The sequence below is a fragment of the Pezoporus flaviventris genome, unplaced genomic scaffold (genome assembly GCF_033815535.1).
Source record: "Pezoporus flaviventris isolate CSIRO_AGI_PZ_B2104156 unplaced genomic scaffold, CSIRO_AGI_Pfla_v1 ptg000145l, whole genome shotgun sequence".
Taxonomy (NCBI): domain Eukaryota; kingdom Metazoa; phylum Chordata; class Aves; order Psittaciformes; family Psittacidae; genus Pezoporus; species Pezoporus flaviventris.
The window spans coordinates 615,454-640,322 of NW_026892693.1; the positions used below are offsets into that span (position 1 = coordinate 615,454).

At 59.9% G+C, this 24,869-nt stretch overlaps 2 protein-coding genes across 3 annotated transcripts; one reads left to right on the forward strand and one right to left on the reverse strand.

The window, feature by feature from the left end:
* The first annotated feature begins 1,839 nt into the window (after positions 1 to 1,839).
* VWCE (von Willebrand factor C and EGF domains) lies at positions 1,840 to 13,547 on the forward strand. 2 transcript variants are annotated; one of them, XM_061479241.1, is made up of 20 exons: positions 1,840 to 1,976; positions 3,494 to 3,588; positions 4,337 to 4,426; positions 4,575 to 4,703; positions 4,796 to 4,912; positions 5,416 to 5,532; positions 5,727 to 5,855; positions 5,945 to 6,261; positions 6,347 to 6,443; positions 6,518 to 6,600; positions 7,594 to 7,681; positions 7,820 to 7,905; positions 9,417 to 9,534; positions 10,797 to 10,882; positions 11,039 to 11,135; positions 11,454 to 11,536; positions 11,665 to 11,755; positions 11,873 to 11,955; positions 12,050 to 12,125; positions 12,256 to 13,547. In XM_061479241.1, the coding sequence occupies exons 1-20, from the start codon at positions 1,867 to 1,869 to the stop codon at positions 12,657 to 12,659; spliced, it is 2,496 nt and encodes an 831-aa protein (XP_061335225.1). In that variant the 5' UTR covers positions 1,840 to 1,866; the 3' UTR covers positions 12,660 to 13,547. The 2 variants fall into 2 exon arrangements, with proteins under 2 accessions (XP_061335225.1, XP_061335224.1); XM_061479240.1 differs by having other exon boundaries at positions 1,863 to 1,976; positions 10,797 to 11,135.
* Positions 13,548 to 14,119: 572 nt separating this feature from the next.
* LOC133282890 (pepsin A-like) lies at positions 14,120 to 17,836 on the reverse strand. Its single transcript, XM_061479251.1, has 9 exons — positions 17,213 to 17,836; positions 16,853 to 17,000; positions 15,822 to 15,939; positions 15,502 to 15,620; positions 15,210 to 15,409; positions 14,907 to 15,023; positions 14,658 to 14,796; positions 14,443 to 14,535; positions 14,120 to 14,353 (listed from the first exon to the last, which is right to left on the reverse strand). The coding sequence occupies exons 1-9, from the start codon at positions 17,266 to 17,268 to the stop codon at positions 14,204 to 14,206; spliced, it is 1,140 nt and encodes a 379-aa protein (XP_061335235.1). The 5' UTR covers positions 17,269 to 17,836; the 3' UTR covers positions 14,120 to 14,203.
* Positions 17,837 to 24,869: the final 7,033 nt, after the last annotated feature.

Sequence of the window (24,869 nt, forward strand, 5' to 3'; positions counted from 1 at the left end):
CTTAATGGATTCGTTGGGATTTCTTTGGAAGAGGAAGCGAAGCTGCCCCAGGGGTGAGGGCTGGGGTAGGGGGGGGTGGTGGTGAGACACGGAGCAGGAGGAGGAGGATTCCTCTGCATCCCAAGTGCTGAAGCTGAATAGGGATGCTCCTCTCTGCACTGGCTCGCTCCAGGAGGGAAGTTCTGGGAGCAGTTGGTGGTTTCTGAGTTTTACCAAATAAAGTAGTCCAAGGAAAAGGTTTGGCTGCTGGCACCCGGAGGGATTCCCCCTTCCCGCTGCAAGGCGTTTTTCCCCTGCATTTTAGACACTATTCCATGCATTCCTGGCCCTGGAGCAGCAGCACTTGGAAGCTTGTTGGACCATGGAAGCACCCACCCTGGCAGCAGGCACCGGTAGTGGAGGGGATTGCAGTCAGGGCTCCTTCTCCAGCAGCCTTTTCCTTGCGCTCAGCCCCTATCCCTATGGATCTGGGGGGGGGGGGATTAGGATGCGATTTCAGCCTTGTCTGACTGCTCCTTACCTGTGTTCTTGTTCCTTGGGGCTCTGAGCTGAGCCTGGCTCTTGTGGAGCATCCCCTTCTCCATAGGGAAGAGGGGAACCAGCCCCCCTGCTCTGCTGCTCCTGCCCTCCTCTTCCTCAGAGAGGGACCCTTCATCAGGGACTGGATAGGACAAGGGGTGATGGTTTCAAACTGAACCAGGGGAAGGTCAGGGTGGAGATAGGGAAGAAGCTCTTCCCCTGTCTCTCTGCCCATTGATCTCACCCCGTGCACGATCCCCATCCATAACCCCTCATGTTAAGATCCCCGTGTCCCATCCTGGGCAGGTTTTCCCTAAACTCTTCCCTCCAGCAGCAGGAGGTGGACAGCATCCTGCATCCTTCTTCCTTGGACATCCCTCCCCCCTACAACTGGAGGACCACATCAGCTCCACATGGCTCCTATCCCCAACACCGGGGATGCTGGCAGCATCCCCCCCTTTACTGTGCCTCTGTGGTGGGTGCTTATCCCATGCACTGCCCCTGCTCCATCCCTATCCCAGCATTGGGATCATGTCCGTGACCACCCTAGGGGTCCTGCTCCCCCCTCCAAACCCACCCTATTCCCCCACTGAACACCCTTTAACCCTCACTTCTACGCATGCAGGGGGTGCCTGATGCTGGATCCAACCTCGGACAGGGCTGTATATGGCGGGGGGGGGGGGGGGAAGGAAATCCTTATGGAATGGGGACCTGGAGCCTGCAGGGCTTGACCCTGGAGCAGCACCCGCCCTTTGCTCCCTCCTATCAATCATTTACCTGCCTCCGACCTTCGCTCCAGCCCCTGGCCTTTGGTTGGGATGGGGGAGGAAGGAATTGCTTGGTTGGGGGTGACCCCATTGCACCCCAAAACCACCCCATGTGGGTTCCCCCCCCCCCCCCACTCCCAGCACCACTTTGGCCCCTTTGGCTGCTGCGTGCTCCTCTCTGGTGGGTCCCTGTGCAGGGCCGGGCAGGCGGCCCAGTGCCTCGAGGAGGAGGAGGAGGAGGAGGAGGAGGAGCGGTAGGGAGAGGCCAGGCCGGAGCTTTGCCAGATGTGGGAAAGGGGGAGAGAAAAAGGGAAGGGGGGGGGGGCGGCTCCCATTCCCTGCATCCCCGAGCCCCCCAACGTGCCCTATGGCTGGGATGGGAGCCGCTCGCTCCGTCCATAGGAGCCGGGCTCGGTGCGAGCATCCCCGTGCAACGCCTCCCGGGTGCCGATGGGTTCGCTCCCCTCTCTCGCCCTCCCTCCACCCCCCGCATTGTTCCCGGCGTGGAAGCCGGGAGGAGGAGCGGGGCCAAGGGGCCAGGCTGCCGGAGCGAGGCAGGAGCGAGCCGCAAGCCCCGGTCATGCTGCGGGCGCTGCTCCTCCACGCTGCCTGCGTCTCCCTGCTCGGCCCCCCCGGCCAGGGCACGGCGCACCCCGGCAGGAAGAACCCGCCCGGCTTTGCCGTCGAGAGGTACCCGGGGGGTTTCCCCCCTTCCCTTCCCTTCCTCCTTGCTCTGATCCCGGCTACACCTGGCTCCAGCCGAGCCAAACCGGCCCCGCTCCGTGCCGCCCATCCCCGCGCGTCCTGCCCGCTGCAGCCGCGTCCTGCTCCCTTATCCCTTGCCTTCGGGTTGCCTTGGGGGCACGGCTCGCCCTCCATCCCACTCGTTTCGGGGGTCGCTCTTCTCGCTGCATCCATGTCCTGCTCCCTTATCCCTGCGTTCAGGTTACTTAGGGGCACGGCTCTCCCTCCATCCCACTTGTTTCAGGGGTCACTCTTCCCTCTGCATCCATGTCCTGCTCCCTTATCCCTAAGTTTGGGTTGCTTTGGGGCATGGCTTTCCCTCCATCCCACTTGTTTCTGGGGTCAATTTCCCCTGCATCCACATCCTGCTCCCTTATCCCTGCTTTCAGGTTACTTAGGGGCACAGCTTTCCCTCCATCCCACTCGTTTCGGGGGTCGCTCTTCTCCCTGCATCCATGTCCTGCTCCTTTATCCCTGTGTTCGGGTTACTTTGGGGCATGGCTCTCCCTCCATCCCACTTGTTTCTGGGGTCACTCTCCCCCCTGCATCCACATCCTGCTCCCTTATCCCTGTGTTCTGGTCACTTTGGGGCACAGCTCTCCCTCCATCCCACTCGTTTCGGGGGTCACTTCCCTCTGCATCCATGTCCTGCTCCTTTATCCCTGTGTTCTGGTTACTTTGGGGCACGGCTCTCCCTCCATCCCACTTGTTTCAGGGGTCAGTCTCCCTGTTGCATCCTCATCCTGCTCCTTTATCCCTGCGTTCAGGTTACTTAGGGGCACGGCTCTCCCTCCATCCCACTTGTTTCAGGGGTCACTCTTCCCCCTGCATCCATGTCCTGCTCCCTTATCCCTAAGTTCGGGTTGCTTTGGGGCACAGCTCTCCCTCCATCCCACTCGTTTCGGGGGTCGCTCTTCCCCCTGCATCCATGTCCTGCTCCCTTATCCCTGCGTTCAGGTTACTTAGGGGCACAGCTCTCCCTCCATCCCACTCGTTTCGGGGGTCACTCTTCCCCCTGCATCCGCATCCTGCTCCCTTATCCCTGCATTCCAGTTGCTTTGGGGCACGGCATTCCCTCCATCCCACTTGTTTCAGGGGTCACTCTCCCTGTTGCATCCTCATCCTGCTCCTTTATCCCTGTGTTCAGGTTACTTAGGGGCACAGCTCTCCCTCCATCCCACTCGTTTCTGGGGTCACTCTTCCCTCTGCATCCTCATAGTGCTTCCTTATCCCTGCTTTCAGGTTACTTAGGGGCACAGCTCTCCCTCCATCCCACTCGTTTCGGGGGTCACTCTTCCCCCTGCATCCATGCGCTGCCCGGCACAGCGTGGCCGCGGGCACCCCCTTATCCCCCATCCCCATGGCCGAGGGTTCCCCACTGGCTCAAGGAGCAAGGCCGGGACCTTTGCTCTGCCCCAGGGGGTTGGGATGGGCCCGGCCTCATCCCCGCATCCCTCGCTCAGGCGCCGCCTGGGGCCCCACGTCTGCTTCTCCGCCTTCGGCAGCGGATGTTGTCCCGGGTGGATGCTGTCCCCGGGCAGCGGGCAGTGCACCCTGCGTGAGTCATGGGGGTCTCTGCATGAGGAATGGGGGATATGGGGGTCCCTATGTGAGTAATGGGGGGATATGGGGGTCCCTGTATGAGGGATGGGATCATAGGGGGGATATGGGGGTCCCTGTGTGAGGAATGGGCTCATAGGGGGGATATGGGGGTCTCTGCATGAGGAATGGGGGATATGGGGGTCCCTATGTGAGTAATGGGTGGATATGGGGGTCTCTGTATGAGGGATGGGATCATAGGGGGGATATGGGGGTCCCTGTGTGAGGAATGGGATCATAGGGGGGATATGGGTGTCCCTGCCTGAGGAATGGGATCATAGGGGGGATATGGGGGTCCCTGCCTGAGGAATGGGGGATATGGGGGTCCCTATGTGAGTAATGGGGGGATATGGGGGTCCCTGTGTGAGGAATGGGCTCATAGGGGGGATATGGGGGTCTCTGTATGAGGAATGGGGGATTTGGGGGTCCCTGTATGAGAAATGGGCTCATAGGGGGGATATGGGGGTCCCTGTGTGAGGAATTGGATTATAGCAGGGATATGGGGGTCCCTGCGTGAGGAATGGGATCATAGGGGGGATATGGGGGTCCCTATGTGAGGAATGGGCTCATAGGGGGGATATGGGGGTCCCTGCATGAGGAATGAGCTCACAGGGGGGATGTGGGGGTCCCTGCATGAGGAATGGGCTCACGGGACCGTCTCTGGGGTCCCTGCCCTCCTCATGGCCGCCTGTCCCCTCTGCCCGCAGCCCTTTGCCCCTTCGGCTGCGGCCGTGGGCTCTGCATCGCCCCCAACCTGTGCTCCTGCCCCGATGGAGAGCAGGGCATCACCTGCCCAGGTACCGCTCCCAGACCTCGTCCCCTTCATCCCCATCCCCGGCAGGGGCAGGGACGCTCCCCCCGCTCATCCCCATGGGCTCCAATGGGCACGGGGACGGGTTCCGCGCTGGCCCCGGCGCCCCGTGGTCCCCAATGTCCGTGTCCCAGAGCCCCCGGGGACGTGCGGGGAGTACGGCTGCGACCTGGCCTGTAACCAGGGCGGCTGCCAGGAGGTGGCCCGCGTCTGCCCCCTCGGCTTCGCCATGGTGGAGACCTCCAACGGGATCCGCTGCACCGGTGAGAGGCGCTCGGGGGGGGGGGGGGATGCGGGGTGCCGGGGGTTTGGGGGGGGTCCCCGCAATCTCCAGCGCTCCCTTCCCACCCCGCAGACATCGATGAGTGCCTGAGCGCGGCTTGCGAGGGGCGCTGCGTGAACACCGAGGGCGGCTTCGTCTGCGAGTGCGGCCCCGGGATGCAGCTCGCTGCCGACCGCCACCGCTGCCGGGGTGCGGGGGGGGGGAAGCAAGGACTTGGGGGGCTGGGGGGAAAGGGGGGGGGGGTGTGGGGGGGTCCTGCCCCTCTGCTCCGTGAGATCCAGCCCGGGTGCTGCATCCGGCCCCGGTGTGCTCAGCATCGGGACGTGAGGATGGAGCAGCTCCTGCGTGGAGCCAGGCTGGGAACATGGGGGCTGTGTGGGGAGCTCCGAGCAGCTTCCAGTGCCTGAAGGGGAGGGATAGAAGGATGCTGGGGATGGATGGGAGTGATGGGACAAGGGGTGATGGGGTCAGAATGGAACAGGGGGGATCCAGCTTGGATGTAAGGGAGGAATCCTTCACCATGAGGGTGCTGAGGCGCTGGCACAGGGTGCCCAGAGAAGCTGTGGCTGCCCCATCCCTGGCAGTGTTCAAGGCCATAGCAAGCTGCTCCAGTGGAAGGGGTTGGAGCTGGAGGAGCTTTCAGCCCCCTTCATCCCGACCCCTTCCATCACTCCACGATCCTCTCCCTGCAGACACAGACGAGTGCTTGGCCACCCCGTGCCAGCACCGCTGCAAGAACAGCATCGGCAGCTACCGCTGCTCCTGCCGGCCCGGCTACCACCTCCATGGGAACAGGCACTCCTGCGTGGGTGAGCGCCGACATCCGAACCCCCGCTTCCCTCCCCACGCCACCAATCCCAATGGGATGGAGGCGACCACTGACCCCATTGATGGGCTGTTACCGCCTTATCCTCATCCTTCCACGGGCTCGAGGCTCCCGGGCCCATCCCTGGGATGGCAGCGACATTCCCGGGATGGCCCCGCCGCATCCCCTTGTTCCCAGATGTCAACGAGTGCCGGAGGCCCGGGGAGGGCCGGGCGTGCCAGCATTCCTGCCATAACACCCCGGGCAGCTTCCAATGCTCCTGCCGGCCCGGGTACCGCCTCAGCGGGGACAGGGTGTCCTGTGAAGGTATCCATCCCCCCTGCGCTGGCGCTGGGAAGCGGAGCGGGATGCTCCCGTTCCCTGCCCCAAGTGATGCCCGCTCCCTCTGTTCCCAGGTTACCCCAAATCCATCCTGGCTCCATCGCCCATCCTGCAATCCCTGCAGCATCCTCCCACCCTGGTCCTGCTCCCTCCTCCCGGCTCCGGAGCATCCCTATTGGTGCCCAGGGGCTCCCCTTCATCCCAGCTCCCCGCTGCGGCTCCCGGGACCCAATTCCCTCCTTCCTCTCCGGCGTTCCCGGCCACGGAGCCATCCCAACACGGAGCTCCTGGATCCTCCACCCCATCAGCCCCGCGCTGCTGGGACCGGGGCATCCCGCGGGATCCCGGTGCCCGCTGGATGGAGCCGGGATGCCGGAGCTGCTCCTGCCTGGTGAGCACCGTGTCCCCCCCATTGTGTCACCACCCCCATGCCACCATGGCCCTGCTGAGCCCCCCCCATCCCCGTGCCCATGCAGGGGGGACAAGTGCTCTGTGAGGCCGTGACCTGCCCCACGGTGTCCTGCTCCCATCCATTGCCTGCTCCGAGCGGGAGCTGCTGCCCCACTTGTGCAGGTGAGCCCCAAACCCCCCCCATCCCAGCCCCATTGCATGGGGCAGCCCCCCCCTGACCCCCCCTGTTCCCGCAGGCTGCCTGCACGAAGGGGTGGCCCGGGCTGAGGGCGACGTCTTCTCCTTGTCCGATGGGAATTGCACCGTCTGTGTCTGCCTGGTGAGCACCCGGCATCCCCCTTGTCCCTGTGTCCCTGCATCCCGTCCCCTCTGTGTCCGTGTCTCCTGCATCCCATCCTCCTTGTGCCCATGTCTCCTGCATCCCATCCTCCTTGTGTCCATGATCCCTGCATCCCATCCTCCTTGTGTCCATGATCCCTGCATCCCATCCTCCTTGTGTCCATGATCCCTGCATCCCATCCTCCTTGTGCCCATGTCTCCTGCATCCCATCCTCCTTGTGTCCATGATCCCTGCATCCCATCCTCCTTGTGTCCATGATCCCTGCATCCCATCCTCCTTGTGCCCATGTCTCCTGCATCCCATCCTCCTTGTCCCTGTGTCCCTGCATCCCATCCCCTCTGTGTCCATGTCTCCTGCATCCCATCCTCCTTGTCCCCATGATCCCTGCATCCCATCCTCGTGTCCATGTCTCCTGCATCCCATCCTCCTTGTCCCCATGATCCCTGCATCCCATTCCCTCTGTGTCCATGTCCCCTGAATCCCATCCTCCTTGTGCCCATGTGTCTCCTACATCCCATCCTCCTTGTCCCCATGTCACCCGCATCCCATCCTCCTTGTCCCCATGATCACTGCATCCCATCCTCATCGTCCCCGTGTCTCCTGTATCCCATCCTCCTTGTCCCCCTGATCCCTGCATCCCATCCTCCTTGTCCCCCTGCATCCCATCCTCCTTGTCCCCATGTCACCTGCATCCCATCCTCCTTGTCCCCATGATCACTGCATCCCATCCTCATCGTCCCCGTGTGTCTCCTGTATCCCATCTTCCTTGTTCCCATATCCCCTGCATCCCATCCTCCTTGTCCCCCGATCCCTGCATCCCATCCTCCTTGTCCCCAAGCACAGGGAGCATCCCCCTGCATCCCCATTCGGGCTCATGGCTTGGGATGCGCTATTGCAGATGCTGCCCTGCCACGGTTCCTCCATGCCTGAGGAATGTGGGACCTTGTGGCAGCTCCGTGTTCCCCTCCACAGGCTGGGAACATCTCCTGCATCTCCCCCGAGTGCCCCCCCGGCTCCTGCCCCAGCTCCTCCTCATCCGACTGCTGCTCCTGCCAGCCCGGTGGGTCCGAGACCCCCATCCTGTGGGGTGTGTGGGGCAGGGGGACCCCAGGCCCTGCTGGGATGGGGATGGGGCTCCGGAGGAGCTGTGCTTTGCTCCATGATCCCATTCCTGGGCCTGCTGCCTCCCTCCTCCCAGCCAAGTGCAGCTTTCGAGGTCGGACGTACGCGCACGGTGCCCGCTTCAGCCTGGATGGGGATGAGTGCACGACCTGCGTCTGCAGGGTAGGTCCTGTGGTCCCAAGGGATGCTCCGGGGCTTCCCTGGGTTATCCTGATGGATGGGAACCAGGGATGCTGCAGGGCTTCCCTGGGTTATCCTGATGGATGGGAACCAGGGATGCTCCGGGGCTTCCCTGGGTTATCCTGATGGATGGGAACCAGGGATGCTCCAGGGCTTCCCTGGGTTATCCTGATGGATTGGGAACCAGGGATGCTGCAGGGCTTCCCTGCATTATCCTAACGGATGGGAACCAGGGGTGCTGCAGGACCCCCCTGTATTATCCTGATGGATGGGAAGCAGGGATGCTCCAGGGTTTTCCTACATCATCTTGCTCAATGGGAACCAGGGATGCTGCAGGACCCCTCTGTATTATCCTAATGGATATGAACCAGGGATGCTGCAGGGCTCCCCTGTATTATCCTGATGGATGGGAACCAGGGATGCTGCAGGGATCCCCTGTATTATCCTGATGGATGGGAACCAGGGATGCTCCAGGGCTTCCCTGGGTTATCCTGATGGATGGGAACCAGGGATGCTCCAGGGCTTCCCTGGGTTATCCTGATGGATGGGAACCAGGGATGCTGCAGGGCTTCCCTGGGTTATCCTGATGGATGGGAACCAGGGATGCTGCAGGGCTTCCCTGGGTTATCCTGATGGATGGGAACCAGGGATGCTGCAGGGCTCCCCTGTGTTATCCTGATGGATGGGAACCAGGGATGCTCCAGGGCTCCCCTGTATTATCCTGATGGATGGGAACCAGGGATGCTCCAGGGCTCCCCTGTATTATCCTGATGGATGGGAACCAGGGATGCTCCAGGGCTCCCCTGTGTTATCCTGATGGATGGGAACCAGGGATGCTGCAGGGCTCCCCTGTATTATCCTGCTGGATGGGAACCAGGGATGCTCCAGGGCTTCCCTGGGTTATCCTGATGGATGGGAACCAGGGATGCTCCAGGGCTTCCCTGGGTTATCCTGATGGATGGGAACCAGGGATGCTGCAGGGCTCCCCTGTATTATCCTGATGGATGGGAACCAGGGATGCTGCAGGGCTCCCCTGTATTATCCTGATGGATGGGAACCAGGGATGTTCCAGGGCTCCCCTGTATTATCCTGCTGGATGGGAACCAGGGATGCTCCAGGGCTTCCCTGGGTTATCCTGATGGATGGGAACCAGGGATGCTCCAGGGCTTCCCTGGGTTATCCTGATGGATGGGAACCAGGGATGTTCCAGGGCTCCCCTGTATTATCCTGATGGATGGGAACCAGGGATGCTCCAGGGCTTCCCTGGGTTATCCTGATGGATGGGAACCAGGGATGCTCCAGGGCTCCCCTGTATTATCCTGATGGATGGGAACCAGGGATGCTGCAGGGCTTCCCTGTATTATCCTGATGGATGGGAACCAGGGATGCTCCAGGGCTCCCCTGCACCATCCAGGGGTCCTTGCCTGGCGCTGGAGCAGGACAGGGGGCACAGGGGGGTCCATGCCCGGGGGTCACCGGTCCCTTGCCCCCAGGCTGGCGAGGTCGAGTGCTCCTTTGCCCCCTGCCCTGCCCTGGATTGTCCCCAGCACCAGCAGCAGCTGAGCCCCGGGCAGTGCTGCTTCAGCTGCAGGGAACCCCCGGCCCCCACCGGTGAGAGCAGGGGTGGGATGGGGTGGGATGGAAGGGGATCGGTGGGGTGGGATGGGATGGAAGGGGATGGGGTGGGGTGGGGTGGGTGGGATGGGATGGGGTGGGATGGGGTAGGATGGGATAGGTGGGATGGGGGAGGATGGAATGGGGTGGGATGGGGGAGGATGGAATGGGGTAGGATGGGATGGGATAGGTGGGATGGGGGAGGATGGAATGGGGTGGGATGGGGGAGAATGGAATGGGGTAGGATGGGATGGGATGGGATGGGATAGGTGGGATGGGGGAGGATGGAATGGGGTGGGATAGGGGAGGATGGAATGGGGTAGGATGGGATGGGGTGGGATGGGATAGGTGGGATGGGGGAGGATGGAATGGGGTGGGATAGGGGAGGATGGAATGGGGTGGGATAGGGGAGGATGGAATGGGGTGGGATAGGGGAGGATGGAATGGGGTAGGATGGGATGGGGTGGGATGGGATAGGTGGGATGGGGGAGGCTGGAATGGGGGAGGATGGAATGGGGGAGGTTGGAATGGGGTGGGATAGGGGAGGATGGAATGGGGTGGGATGGGATAGGTGGGATGGGGGAGGATGGAATGGGGGAGGATGGAATGGGGTGGGATAGGGGAGGATGGAATGGGGTGGGATGGGGTAGGTGGGACGGGGGAGGATGGAATGGGGTAGGATAGGGGAGGATGGAATGGGGTGGGATGGGATGGGTGGGATGGGGTGGGAGGAGATGGGGTGGGAGGGGATGGGATTGGTGGGATGGGGGAGGATGGGATGGGGTGAGATGAGGTAGGATGGGAGGAGATGGGGTGGGATGGGATGGGATGGAAAGCGATGGGATGGGGTAGGATGGGGTGGAAGGGAATGGGGTGGGGTGGGATGGGTGGGGTGGGATGGTGTGGGATGGAAGGGGATGGGTGTGGGTGGGAAAGGATGGGTGGGATGGGAGGGTGTGGGATGGGACGTGATGGGGTGGGATGGGATGGGGTGGGGTGAGACGGGTGGAGATGCTTGGGGACAAGGAAAATGGGCTTGGGGCAATAGTGAGGATGGGATGTAGGGGATACGGGGACCAGAAGGACGGGATGTAGAGGACGCTGGGATGTAGGGAACATGTGGACATGAAGGGCAGGGGAGCTGGATGTGGGCGCACAGGGATCGGGAGGCTGCAGTCCCTGCGGGGCGATGGGTACCACACACACACGTCCATCCCTGGCGGGTACCCACGTCCCCTCCATGCCACCCCCATCCCAAGGCTGCTTCCTGGATGACAACGGCGTGGAGCTCCCCGTCGGACAGATCTGGTCTCCGGGCGATCCCTGTGAGTTATGCATCTGCCAGGTGAATGAGAACCTGCTCTGCTCCACTCCTCCCCTGGGAACGCCGGGCTCCTCATGGCCACGATCCCTGGCACTCCCCATGGAGGGGAGGGGGGGGGTGTTGATCCCCATGGATTTGGGCAGCCTGAGGTCTCGGTCAAGTGCTTCTCCCCTGCAGGCTGATGGCTCCGTGAGCTGCAAGAGGACAGACTGCGTGGAGACGTGTCCCTATCCCATCCGCATCCCTGGGCAGTGCTGCCCCGACTGCTCCGCAGGTGAGGATGCTGCTGGGGGTAGCCGCTGTATCCATAGGGATACAGGGGGGTGGGAGCAGGGCCTGGAGCACAGGAGTGATGGGGAAGGGCTGAGGGACCTGGGGGGTTCAGTGTGGAGAAGAGAAGGTTCAGGGGGGACCTGATCGCTCCCCACAGCTGCCTGACAGGAGGATGGAGCCAGGGTGCTATGGGTTATGGTGGCCTTGGGGTTGGACTCGATGCTCTTAAAGCCCTTTCCCAACCCCATTGACACTCTGGGGGTCCCAAACCCATCTCTGCCCCCCCCCCCCCCCCCCAAATCCCCCCCTCTCCCTCCAGGCTGCACCTACATGGGGAGGATCTTCTACAACAACGAGACCTTCCCCTCCGTGCTGGACCCGTGCCTCAGCTGCATCTGCCTGGTGAGGGCTGGGCCGGGTACCACGAGATGCTCTTGGCTCCTCAGCCCAGGTTTCTTCCTCCTTTGAAGGAAAAAGCCTTGGGGAATTCCCCCTTTTCCACCCCCCCATCCCATTCCCATCTCTCGCAGCTGGGATCAGTGGCCTGCTCCCCCATGGACTGTGCCATCTTCTGCACGTACCCCTTCCACCCCGAGGGCGAGTGCTGCCCCGTCTGTAACGGTAGGGACCAAAGGGGACAACCGGGGGGGGTGTCCTGGCCCCACCTTGAGTGTGTGTGTGTGGTTCCCCCCCCCATCACCCCCCTCCCCATCGCTGCCTCCCCCCCCTGCCCCATAGACTGCAACTACCAAGGTCGGAAGGTGGGGAATGGCCAAACCTTCACCCCCGAGGGCCAGCCCTGCACCCGCTGTACCTGCCAGGTGAATGGGGGGGCATGGATGGGGTGGTGGTGGCAATGGGGTGGGGGGGGGCAATGGGGGGGGGGCTGACCCCCAACCTTCCCCTCGGTACCAGCTCGGGGAGGTGAGCTGCGAGCAGAGGCTGTGCCCCCGGTCCTGCGCGGAGCTCGCTGCGCCCTGCCAGGCTCAAGGTGATGCTCGGGGTGATGGGGTTCAAATGGGGACCCCCCCCCCCCTCTGGAGCACCCTGGGGTGCACCCATGCAGCCCATGGGGGTCCCCAAGGGGGAGGTGGGTGCTAACGCAAAGCATCTCTCCATAGCCACAGACGTCCGGCTCCCGCTGCAGAGCAGTGACCTGGCCCCATCCCCATCCCCATCCTCATCTTCCTCATCCTCATCCCCATCCCCAAGCCATGAGGACACCCCCACTGCAACCCCAACGCCCCCCCAACCATCCCGCCCCCCCCGGCCTCGCCTGGCCCAGCTCCTGCTCCCCAACACAGCCCCCCCTGGCCCCTCTTTGGGGGGTGCAGGGGCTGGGGAGCCCCCCGAGGCCGCACTGAGCCCCTCTGGGCACCCATCTCTGCCCCCCAACGCCCCCTCTGAGGCCGGAGCACCCCCGGCTCCCACAGGCAGCCCCAGAGCTCAGGAACCCCCCAGGGACACGGAGCCCTCTGCTGTGACCCCGGCCAGAGGGGAGAGCCCCGGGGCCATGGCCCCATAGGGACCAAGTGGCACTTGGTAAGGATGGAGAGGAGGAGGAGGAAGAGGAAGAGGAGGAGAAGGGGTCTGCAGGACCAGCAGGTCTGGCCCACCAGGCCCCTGGGGTGATGGGTGGCTGGGGAGGGGGTGCCAAGTAGATGGGGTGGGCAATAGCATCCCGGATCCCATGGGTGCATCCCAGGCCCCATAGATGAATCCTAGCTCTATGGGTGCATCCTGGCTCCAGTGGGTACATCCCATCTGCCATGGGTGCATCCCAGGCCCCATAGATGAATCCTAGCTCTATGGGTGCATCCTGGCTCCAGTGGGTACATCCCATGTCCCATGGGTGCATCCCACCTCCCATGGGTGCATCCCAGCTCCCATAAGTGCATCCCAGCTCTATGAGTGCATCCCAGCTCCAAGGGTGTACCCCAGCTCTCGCAGGTACATCCTGGCTCCCATGGGTACATCCCATGTCCCATGGGTGCATCCCACCTCCCATGGGTGCATCCCCCCTCCCATGGGTGCATCCCCCCTCCCATGGGTGCATCCCCCTTCCCATGGGTGCATCCCCCCTCCCATGGGTGCATCCCACCTCCCATGGGTGCATAGGCACTGCTTCTCTCTCAGGCAGAGGCTGCGTGGTCCTCATCCACCCTGAGGTGCTGGGGTCCCCCAGGAGCACCCCCTCCATCTCCCTGGAGCATCCTTAAGGACCCCCAGCCCCATAGGCTGGATCCTCCCAGCAGGATGGCGCAGGGAAGCCCTGGAGCATCCCTGGGGACCCCCAGCCCCAAACCAGCCCCCCAAGTGCCCCATGCACCCCTGGGGTGCTGCTGCCCCAGCTCCTGGCCTGGGGACAGGGGACCTGCCCTCCCTGCCACCAATAAAGTCACCCTGATATTTATGCCCTCTCCCCTTACTCCTGCTTGTACCTACTATAGGGCTGCTCTAGGTGTCCTTGGAGGGGGATTTGGGGTGTGCAGCCCCCCCCACCCCCCCTGGATGGTGCTGTTCATCCCCCCCCCCCAAGTTGGGTTTGGGGACAGGAGGGATGTGCCTTGTCCAGTGGGGAGTTCATTGTGTCCAGACAGGACCTTTGCAGGTTGATCCTAAGGGAATGGTGCTGAGGAAGGGGTCTGGGGAGCCCTGGCCATGTTTGCATGGTCAAGAGCATCAGCAGAGCATCCAGACAGGACCTTTGCAGGTTGATCCTAAGGGAATGGTGCTGAGGAAGGGGTCTGGGGAGCCCTGGCCATGTTTGCATGGTCAAGAGCATCAGCAGAGCACCCAGACAGGACCTTTGCAGGTTGATCCTAAGGAAAGGGTGCTGAGGAAGGGGTCTGGGAGCCCTGGCCATGTTTGCATGGTCAAGAGCATCATCAGGGGGGTGAAGGTGGCACCAAGGTGCCCACGCTCCATGCCCAGGGCCGTGGTGGCACCTGAACCCAGAGACACAACCCAAGGATGCTTCTATACAGCTTTATTGGTGGTCACGGCAGGAGGTGGCGGGGAGCTGCCATGCTAGGGCTGCAGGGCAGTGGGGCAGCCCTGCCTCGTCCTTCAGGGCAGGCGGGCCAAGCCCACCATGTTCCTGCCTCTGTTGAAGACCACGTAGTACTCACGGATGAAGACATCACCCAGGATCCACAGCTCGCCGGATTCAGTGGGGACATCCATGCCTTCAAAGCCCAGGCTGCAGACCCCATCGCTCTGCAGGCAAGGACACGGTGGAGGGTGATTCCCAGCTCCTGGATCTCCTCCCTGAGCCCTCCCGGTCCCCAGCCCAGCAGGATGCTCACCTCCATCACGTAGGCACTGGGTGTCACAGGGAACTCTGCACCGTTGATGTGGAACACAACGTCGGGCAGGCTGTGCCGGTCATTGCAGTCGATCTGGGGTGGGGATGGACACACGGTGGTAAAGGGGACGGGGGGGGGGGTGTCTGTGGTCACCCCAAGAAGGACCACGCACCCCATGGGAGCCCCAAAGCTCTGTGTGCTCCCCTGGGTCTCACCTCGCCGCTGGAGGTGGCACCAAGGGCACGGAGGACCTTAGTGAGGTCCTGGTTGGGCATGGCCAGCAGCGAGGTGCCCGTGTCCACGATGGCCTGGCAGCTGTGCTGGCAGACCACAGCCTTGCCCTTGATGGAGACACTGGGGACAAAGGGACACAGGGTGAGGCTCCTGGGTGCTGTACCCCCAAAAGCCAGCGTCTGCAGGGCGAGGGGAGCCCCCCCCCCCCGCTGCAGCTACCCCAGGGCTACCTGCGCATGGTGATCTGCCAGTAGGTCTCAGCAGAGAGGGGGATCCAGACGATGCCGTTGGTGACATAATAGGGGTCGATGGCACCAAAGAGGACAAAGCTGCCGCTCTCCTCATCCCTGGAAGGGGGAATCCATCAGATGAGGGCCCTGTCCCATCACCACCATGGCAATGCCAGCACCAGCATGTCCCCGGGAGCCATAGGGTGTCACAGCACCAAGGAATGGTCCTGGAGTCAGCCTCGGCAGGGAGACAATGGGAGAAGATCCTCGCCGTGGGCTTGGGTGGCTCTGGCCAGGACTTACTTGCTCAGGTAGACAGAGAAGAGGTCCCTGGCCACAAGACCTTCGCTCATCATGTTGTCAAAGACAGGGGTGGCTCCAGCAGAGGCGATGCTGGGGTAAGCCAGCCCCAGGATGCCATCGAAGGGGTTGTAGTAGAAGAAGTCCCCAGGCTCGGTCTCAGAGAGCCCAAAGATCTGGTTGTAGACCTCGATGTCTGCAACCTGGGCAAAGAAACGGGGGAGAAAGGCTCGGTGTGGGTGTCCCAATGGCCTCAGTCCCATGGGACGGGGGGAGCTGGGGCACGGTGCCTTACTTGGACGGTGTCATAGCCCAGGATACCAGACATGCTGCCAGTGCCATAGGCAATGTAGAGGCTCTCGTTGGTGCTGATGAAGGTGGAGGATTCTGCTGGGTTGAAACGCTTGTGGTTGCCTGTGGGGATGCAGGGAGATGGTCACGGTCCAGCCTGACCCCAAGGGCTGAGGATGCATCTCCAGTGCCTCCCCATGGCCCTAAATCCCTTGGGAGAGACAGGGCAGAGCCATCCTCGTCTCCTGATCCCTTCAAGGGCTCCCAGGGAATCCTGGGGGCTTCTCCCCTCGCCCAGTGGCCACAGGGCTAGCAGACACCTACTGCAGGACAGGCTGGTGCAGTACACGGAGGGCACCCACAGGTTGGAGGAGCCGGTGTCGAAGATGACGGTGAACTCCTGGGGGGGGGTCCCGATGGAGATGGTGCCATAGTAGGAGCTCTGCCAAAGGAGGGTGGGTGGGGGGTTAGTGGGATGGAGACGGGGCTAGCAAGGTGGGTAATGGGCTACTGGGATGCAGAAGGGGCTAGTGGGATGAGTGCCATTGGTAAAGGATTAGGGTAAGGAACTAACACCAGGTGAAGGGTTAGAGGGTCAGGTATGGGGCTAGTGGTTCAGGTGAGGGGCTAGTGGGGTGACTTAATGGGTTAGGAGAATTGGTAAAGGATGAGAGGGACAGGTAAGGAGCCAGCCTATCAAGTAAGAGGTTAGTGGGTCAGGTAAGTGGCCAGTGGGTGAGGTAAGGGGCTAGAGGGATGGGTAACGGGTTAGGGGAATGGTTGAAGGGCTAGTGGCCCAGGTAAGGGGCCAGAGGGATGAGTTAACCGGTTAAGGGAATGGATAAGGGGCTAGCAAGTCAGGTAAGGGGCTAGGGGAAAGGGTAAAGGGCTAATGGAACAGGTAGGGGGCTAGTGGGATGACTCAATAGGTTAGGGAAACTGGAAAAGGATGAGAGGGACAGGTAAGGAGCTAGCATATTAAGTAAGAGGCTAGTGGGTCAAGTAAGGGGCTAGTGGGATGGGTAACGGGTTAGGGGAATGGGTAAGGGGCTAGTGGAACAAGTAATGGGCCAGTGGGATAAGTTAACAGGTTAGGGGAATGGGTAAAGGGTTAGAGGGAAAGGTAAGGAACTATTGGGATGAGTAAAGGGCTAGCGGGGTAGGGAATGGGTTAGGGGAATGGGTAAAGGGTTAGAGGGAAAGGTATGGAACTATTGGGATGAGTAAAGGGCTAGCAGGGTAGGGAATGGGTTAGGGGAACGGGTAAGGAGCTAGTGGGTCAGGTAAGGAGCTAGAGGGATGGGAAAGGGGGCAGTGGGATGGGAAGGGACCAGCCCTCTCCCTGCCATGCTCACATCCATGTAGTTCTGCATAGGCTCAGAAGAGACGAGGGTCCTGAAGTACTTGGCAGCCGGGTTGTAGGGGTGCTGCTTGAGGTAGCGCTCCAGCAAGCCATGCTCCTGCAGGGACTGCCGCAGGGTCTTGCCCTTCCTCAGAGGGATCCTGGGACACAGCAGAGGGATCCCTCACCCTCTGCTCAGGGATGTGCTCAGGGGACCTGCAGGTCCCTCTCCACATGTGGGACCCAGCCATCTCCTTGCTGTGGGGAGCCTTGGCCACGCAATGGCTTGGGGGGGCTGCACGTTGTCCCCTGCACGGGTTCTGCAGGGTCCTCAGCACCCTAAATCCCATCCCACCCCTGTCCCCATGCTTACCTGTGGAGGAGGCATTGAGCCAGGGCCACCAAGCTGAAGAGCAGGAGCAGCTTCATGCTGGTTCTAGCAGCTGAGGTGCAGACCCAGCGAGGGCGTCCCAAGCAGGTTCCTTATATCCCCAAGCGCGTTGTTTGGGCAGCGCTCACGATAAGGAAGGCAAACAGCTCTGTGGGGCACTTATCACGACGTCCTTAACGGAGGCACCGGGGCAATGTCAAGCGGAGGGCTCCCCATCTTCACCCCAGTCCAAAGCTGGGCCGTGGGGGATGCTTGGGGAAGGCTGGAGCGGGGAGAGCAGCATCCTCAGGTGTCCCAACAGCGAGGCACTGCTGGTCCTTCGTCCGTCCCATGGCTGCGTGGGGGGAAGTGGGATGGGGAAGGGTCAAAGCGGGACCTCACAGGGGAAAACCCAGCTCAGGATGCTGCTGGTTGAGCAAAGCCAAGGTCACTGGTGCTGGGCTACGTCAGCGGTGCTGGACCAGGCTCCTTGGCCTCCATCACAGCACCCCGTGCTGGCACGGTCACCTTGGCCTGCAGGAAAACAAAGGCAGACCCTGCGCTGAGGACCACAGGCACCATAGGGGCTGGAACTGGCTTTCATCCCTCAGCACCAGCTTCACTCCAGCTCTGGGTAACACAGAATTGAGGGGAGATGTTGAATGGCACCAAGGAAATGAGATCAAGGAGATCCTGGGAGGGTTTGGTGGCTGGTGATGGGAGGAAAGGGATAAAGCACCTCATCCAAAGGAACACGGGATGCGTTGTTGGGGTAAGCAGGCTCTGCTGAGGAGAAGGTCTTGGCTGACCCCCAGGATGGAAAGTCTGGAGCTGGATGGAAGCCTCAAAACCAACCCCCCTATGGAGCCTTGGCAGCTTCAGGAGCCAAGTCTGGGCCTGCAGGTAGCTGTGAACTGCCAAGAGAACCAGAGAGCATCTAATTCCCACTTCACTCCAGCCTATCCCTGCCCTGCACAAGGGAAGCAGCGTGGGTGATGCGCAGGAGCTCGGATACGGAGCAGCCCCAGCCAAGGGGCTGGCTCCCTGCACCCACATCCGTGTGTTTCCACAGGGAAAACACAGAGCTGGAGAAGGCACTGGAGAAGGGGGCTTGAGGATGTGCTCGGAGAATCCCCACTGTGAAGGCAGCACTTCTTCTCCCCAAGGCGCTGCGTGCCGGCACCCAGGGATGAGGCCGTTCCCACTCCTTCCTCCGCGCTCCACAGGGGGATTCACGTCTCCACAAGGCTCTGGGTGACTTCCTGCAGGTACTGGGAAGAGCTGCTTCAAATTCCCTTGGGATACAGGGAGATCCATAGCCGGGGCTTGCTCCTTGGCCTGGCTCTTCCCCCGTTATCCCATGCGTTGCAAGCTTCCTGCCACCTTGGTGCTGGTAGAAGGCAGAGGCTGGACCCTGCCGAGATGGTCCTTTTGGGGGGTGGTTTGGAGATGACAAAGCTCCCACGTTCCCACCCATTCACTCCCCAAGGGCTGAGATCCTGGGTTTTCCTCCAGGAAGGTTGCTTGGAAGTATGTGCTCCATGTTGGGGTAGAGAACAGCATAGGAGGTGCATGTGCTCCATGTTGGGGTAGAGAACACCATAGGAGGTCCATGTGCTCCATATTGGGGTAGAGAACACCATAGGAGGTCCATGTGCTCCATGTTGGGGTACATCACACCATCAGAGGTCCATGTGCTCCATGTTGGGGTACATCACACCATCAGAGGTCCATGTGCTCCATGTTGGGGTAGAGAACAGCATAGGAGGTCCATGTGCTCCATGTTGGGGTAGAGAACACCATAGGAGGTCCATGTGCTCCATATTGGGGTAGAGAACACCATAGGAGGTCCATGTGCTCCATGTTGGGGTACATCACACCATCAGAGGTCCATGTGCTCCATGTTGGGGTAGAGAACACCATAGGAGGTCCATGTGCTCCATGTTGGGGTAGAGAACACCATAGGAGGTGCATGTGCTCCATGTTGGGGTAGAGAACACCATAGGAGGTCCATGTGCTCCATATTGGGGTAGAGAACACCATAGGAGGTCCATGTGCTCCATGTTGGGGTACATCACACCATCAGAGGTCCATGTGCTCCATGTTGGGGTAGAGAACACCATAGGAGGTCCATGTGCTCCATGTTGGGGTACATCACACCATCAGAGGTCCATGTGCTCCATGTTGGGGTAGAGAACACCATAGGAGGTGCATGTGCTCCATGTTGGGGTAGAGAACACCATAGGAGGTCCATGTGCTCCATGTTGGGGTAGAGAACACCATAGGAGGTCCATGTGCTCCATGTTGGGGTAGAGAACACCATAGGAGGTCCATGTGCTCCATGTTGGGGTACATCACACCATCAGAGGTCCATGTGCTCCATGTTGGGGTAGAGAACACCATAGGAGGTCCATGTGCTCCATGTTGGGGTAGAGAACACCATAGGAGGTCCATGTGCTCCATGTTGGGGTAGAGAACACCATAGGAGGTCCATGTGCTCCATGTTGGGGTAGAGAACACCATAGGAGGTCCATGTGCTCCATGTTGGGGTAGAGAACACCATAGGAGGTCCATGTGCTCCATGTTGGGGTACATCACACCATCAGAGGTCCATGTGCTCCATATTGGGGTAGAGAACAGCATAGGAGGTCCATGTGCTCCATATTGGGGTAGAGAACAGCATAGGAGGTCCATGTGCTCCATGTTGGGGTAGAGAACACCATAGGAGGTCCATGTGCTCCATGTTGGGGTACATCACACCATCAGAGGTCCATGTGCTCCATATTGGGGTAGAGAACAGCATAGGAGGTCCATGTGCTCCATATTGGGGTAGAGAACAGCATAAGAGGTCCATGTGCTCCATGTTGGGGTAGAGAACACCATAGGAGGTCCATGTGCTCCATGTTGGGGTACATCACACCATCAGAGGTCCATGTGCTCCATGTTGGGGTAGAGAACACCATAGGAGGTCCATGTGCTCCATATTGGGGTAGAGAACAGCATAGGAGGTGCATGTGCTCCATGTTGGGGTAGAGAACACCATAGGAGGTGCATGTGCTCCATGTTGGGGTAGAGAACACCATAGGAGGTGCATGTGCTCCATGTTGGGGTAGAGAACACCATAGGAGGTGCATGTGCTCCATGTTGGGGTAGAGAACACCATAGGAGGTCCATGTGCTCCATGTTGGGGTAGAGAACACCATAGGAGGTGCATGTGCTCCATGTTGGGGTAGAGAACACCATAGGAGGTGCATGTGCTCCATGCTGGGGCAGAGAACACCATAGGAGGTCCATGGGAGCTGGTGGAGGTGGCTGGAGCTCCACGAAGTAGCCATGGGCATGTGTTGCTGTTGCTCCCACAGTGGAGAACTTGTGATGGAGAGGAAGGTCCTGCTGGGACTGGTCCTTGGTCCAGCCCCGTAGCGGGGAACAGGAGGTAACCGTTGGGTGTTTGGGAGCAGAGAGGTGGAGGTCCTGGTGATGCCAAAGTGGATTCTCCTCTGTTAGTGGGAAAGGTGTGAGCTGGGATGCTCATCCAGAGCTCATGGTGGGGTGATGGAGGGATGAGCTACCTCAAAGGGCTCCTCCTGCATTCCCTGTGGTACTGAGCGGAGAAATGGGAAGGTCAAGTGCTAAATTCTTTGGGATGGATCCTCTCCTTGTATTTAGCAAAGAAACTGGAAGAGCCTTGTGTTTTAGGGATCTATAACCTGGTCTGTAATGCCAGGGAACACAACTTGCTTCGTTCTCCACCCTGGCAGCGATGGGTTTGGACTGGACCCATCACAGCAGCTTAACCCCAGTTCCATTTATCTCCATCCCATGTTTCTGAGCCCTTACACGGACCTTTAGCTGAGCTGGGCTCTTCCAAACACCCAAACGGCATCCCAAATTCAGGATTCTACCATGCAATGATGACCCGTAGCCATTTTCCAAGGTTCTCCTGGAGGCAATTGGACAGTTGGAATCACGGAGGATCCAGGTTTCAGTTTTCCTTCCAACGGAAAGAACTAACTTGTTAAAGCAGGGGAAGTTTTCGGATAAGCTCATTCCTCTGTCAATAGATTCCATCACCAGCAGCCAATGGGAAGCTGTGCCCAGACAGGTATTGATTTTTGGTATGTATAAGTACAGCCAGAATTCCAGTTATGGAATTCAGCCCCACAAAACCAATCCCAGAGCAAATATTTGGCACTGTTCCCATCAGGAGCAAAAGAGATGGGGGGGGCTGGAAAAGAACCACCTTTAGGTGCAAGATGACTTCGTAAGGGCTGTGGAGACAGCTCCTGAGGTGAGGAAACCCTGCTGGGAACGTGGTGGCTGGAGGGGAGGTCTAGGAGCAGGTCATGGAGTTGGCATCACCACTGCCCTCGTGAGGCCCCACTTGCAGCACTGGGTGCAGTTCTGGTGTCCTCAGCATCAGGAGGCCATGGAGCTGATGGAGCAAGGCCAGAGGAGGCCACGAGGATGCTCAGGGGCTGGAGCAGGTCCTGTATGGAGCCAGGCTGGGAACACTGGGGCTGTTGAGCCTGGAGAAGAGAAGCTGCGTGGAGACCTCAGAGCAGCTTCCAGTGTCTGAAGGGGGCTACAAGGATGCTGGAGAGGGACTCTTCATTAGGGACTGGAGTGATAGGACAAGGGGTGATGGGTTCAAACTGAAACAGGGTTTCAGGTTGGAGATAAAGCAGAAGCTCTTCCCTGTGAGGGTGCTGAGGCGCTGGCACAGGGTGCCCAGAGAAGATTCCCTTCAATCCCCTCCTTCCTAGGATTTGCCTGGAGAAACCCACAGGCTTGGTTTGTCCTGCGTTGGAAGTGGTCGAGGTTCATGTTGATGGCCCCAGAGATAAGGGTCCTGTTCCTCCAGGACCTGGCTCTTGTTCCTGAAGCCCCAGGGCAGTTCCATTGGCAGGACAAGATGAATTCCAGCCCTTTCCTTGTGGACTGGTGGCAGTGTAACTCCAAGGCTCTGCCTCTTTCCCAACCTCTTCCCACCCAGGCTCCCTTCAAGTCTTTATGGCTTTCAAAGTCCTTTGGGGAACTTTGGAAGCAGATGTGGTGTGACCCAAGTAACCCCCTTCCAGCCTCATGGCATGGGATGGGAGAGGGAAATCAGCATTTGGTAGAGAAATGGAGGGAATGAGACATGCCAGCTTCTGGAATAATCTTCCATTTGCTCCCAGAAGGTGAAGGAATCCCTGAGGAAACTCGAAACCAAGCTGTGAAGAGCGTGAAACACAACTCTGCTGCACGCCCACCGCGGCAAAGAGGGAGGAAGGAGGCTGGGCGCCCAGTTTGGGTGCTCTGCTGTAGCTCTACTTGGCGGCAGAGGGCACCAAAGGATGCTGAGATCCCCAAATCCAGCCGGAGGGATGGATCTGGAAGCTTTCAGGGCCTGACGCATTGGTGGCAGGGTGAGGATTCCTGTTGGATCAAATCCACAAAGACAGATGTTTCTATCCAGAGAAATGTAGGATTTAATGCCTGTTGTGTCCATCTCCAAGTGAGAGCCCAGCATCTGGAGGCTCAGCCTGGCCTCACGACGAGTTTGGGCTATTGTAGATGCATTAAGTAAGTAAGGAGCTCTAAACTAAAGCACCCAACAGCGCTGATGGGTGCAGGATAACTGGTGGTTGAAGTGGTTGGGGGTGCCTGCAAAGGCAGAAGAGCTGAGAGGTGACTTTGACCCCCCCATTCCTGCGGGATTGCTTCTAGGAATGGTTGATGCTTTGCTGCTGTCCCTGATGGGCAGCAATCGGTGTGTGAGGAGACAGGAACGCTAAAGGGTACATGGGATGGACTGGAGGTCACTTGTAGGGTACCCTCAGCAATCCAGGCCATGGACAACAGGAGAAGGGGCTGGAGAACTTCAATGGAGCCAGGCTGAGAGAGCTGGGCTGGGGCAGCCTGGAGAAGGCTCCTTAAGGGGAGACCTTAGAGCAGCTCCAGTGCCTAAAGGGGAAATGGGGAGAGGGTCCTTGGCCAAGGGCCTGTAGGGACAGGCCAAGGGGAATGGCTTGAACCTGCCCGAGGAGAGACTGAGATGAGCTCTGAGGCAGAAGCCCCTTCCAACACAAACCATTCCATGATTCTACGGAATAGAATCTTGCTTGGCTCCTGATCAAACCAACCCATCACGTTCATGTGGAACACAAGGCCAGGAGCCTGCTTCCACACTCCATCCTGACAGCCACCTGCCTGGGATTGTCAATGGGAACTGCACAGGACCGGGTAACAACGCTCAGGATGGGTTTAAGTGCCACAGGACTCACCCCTTGGGCCAAATGGGACCATATATGGATTTTCTCCATGGCAAAGACTTGGCTGACTAAGCCCACAACAGCCTGAACGTTATCTGTGGAGCTGGAAAAACAGTCACCTCATGGAGATATTCCTTATCTTAGGAACTGCAGATTAAGGAAGCAAACTTGTTTTCCAGCCCCTGCTCCTGGTTTTCCCTGTCCTTCCCGTAAAGGCGTTATCACGCTGTGGCTTTATCAGATGAAAGGCACAAAGGCCGAGAGGAGGGAGGCCAAGTTTGAGTCTTGAGAGTGTCAAAACCCCTTTGATTTACGAGTGTTTGATGGAGTTATCAAGGAAGCCTCCTGAGATATAGGCTGAGCGGGTGGTGGGAGGGCTTCTGCTGGGCTAGGAGCTCAGGGTGGCCCAGCTCTTCCTCCCTGCTGTGGGTGACTAAAAACCATTAGTGGCTCGGTCTGTGGTTGTTAAATCAGTTAGGGCTGGACCACGCGGACCACAAAGCTTCCAGTGTGCAAGAGCAAGAGCAGAGGGGAACTGCTTTGAGGTGAGCAGCCAGGCTGCTGGGGAACGTGGTGCTGAGAAGAGCTGGCAGACACCAGAGCATCAGAGTGGGTTGGGTTGGAAGGGAGCTTAAAGCTCATCCAGCTCCAACCCCAACCCCTTCCACTGGAGCAGGGTGCTCCAAGCCCCTGTGTCCTTGAGCACTGCCAGGGATGGGGCGGCCACAGCTTCTCTGGGCACCCTGTGCCAGCACCTCAGCACCCTCCCAGGGAAGAGCTTCTGCCTAAGAGCTCAGCTCAGTCTCCCCTCGGGCAGGTTCAAGCCATTCCCCTTGGCCTGTCCCTACATCCCTTGTCCCAAGCCCCTCTCCAGGTTTCCTGCAGCCCCTTCAGGCACTGGAGCTGCTCTCAGGTCTCCCCTTCAGGAGCCTTCTCTTGTCCAGGCTGCCCCAGCCCAGCTCTCTCAGCCTGGCTCCAGAGCAGAGCTGCTCCAGCCCTCGCCGCATCTCCATGGCCTCCTGTGGACATGGTGCTCTCAGACCAGCTCCAGAAGGGTGGGATTCTGCCACAGGCTCTTCCACCTCTGAATCCCGTTGAGGAACACCCACAACATCGGCTTGAAACCAACCAGCATCACATTAAGAGAGAAACCAGACCATCCCCATCAACGCGTTCTTCCTTCAGTTGGGAAACTCTCCAAGTTCCATTTGACCCCTGGGCTCCGAAGGAACGTTCCACCAAAGCCACAAATGAACTTGGCCTTTGATAACAACGCCAGGGGGGAAAGCTGCCATCAGCTCCGCACGTGAGGCTTTGTTGGTTTAACCTTTCCCTGCCTGTGTGCTCACTCGCTTCCCACTCTCGACGCTGCCACCCTCCTCTTGGGACCCCAAGGAGCTGCA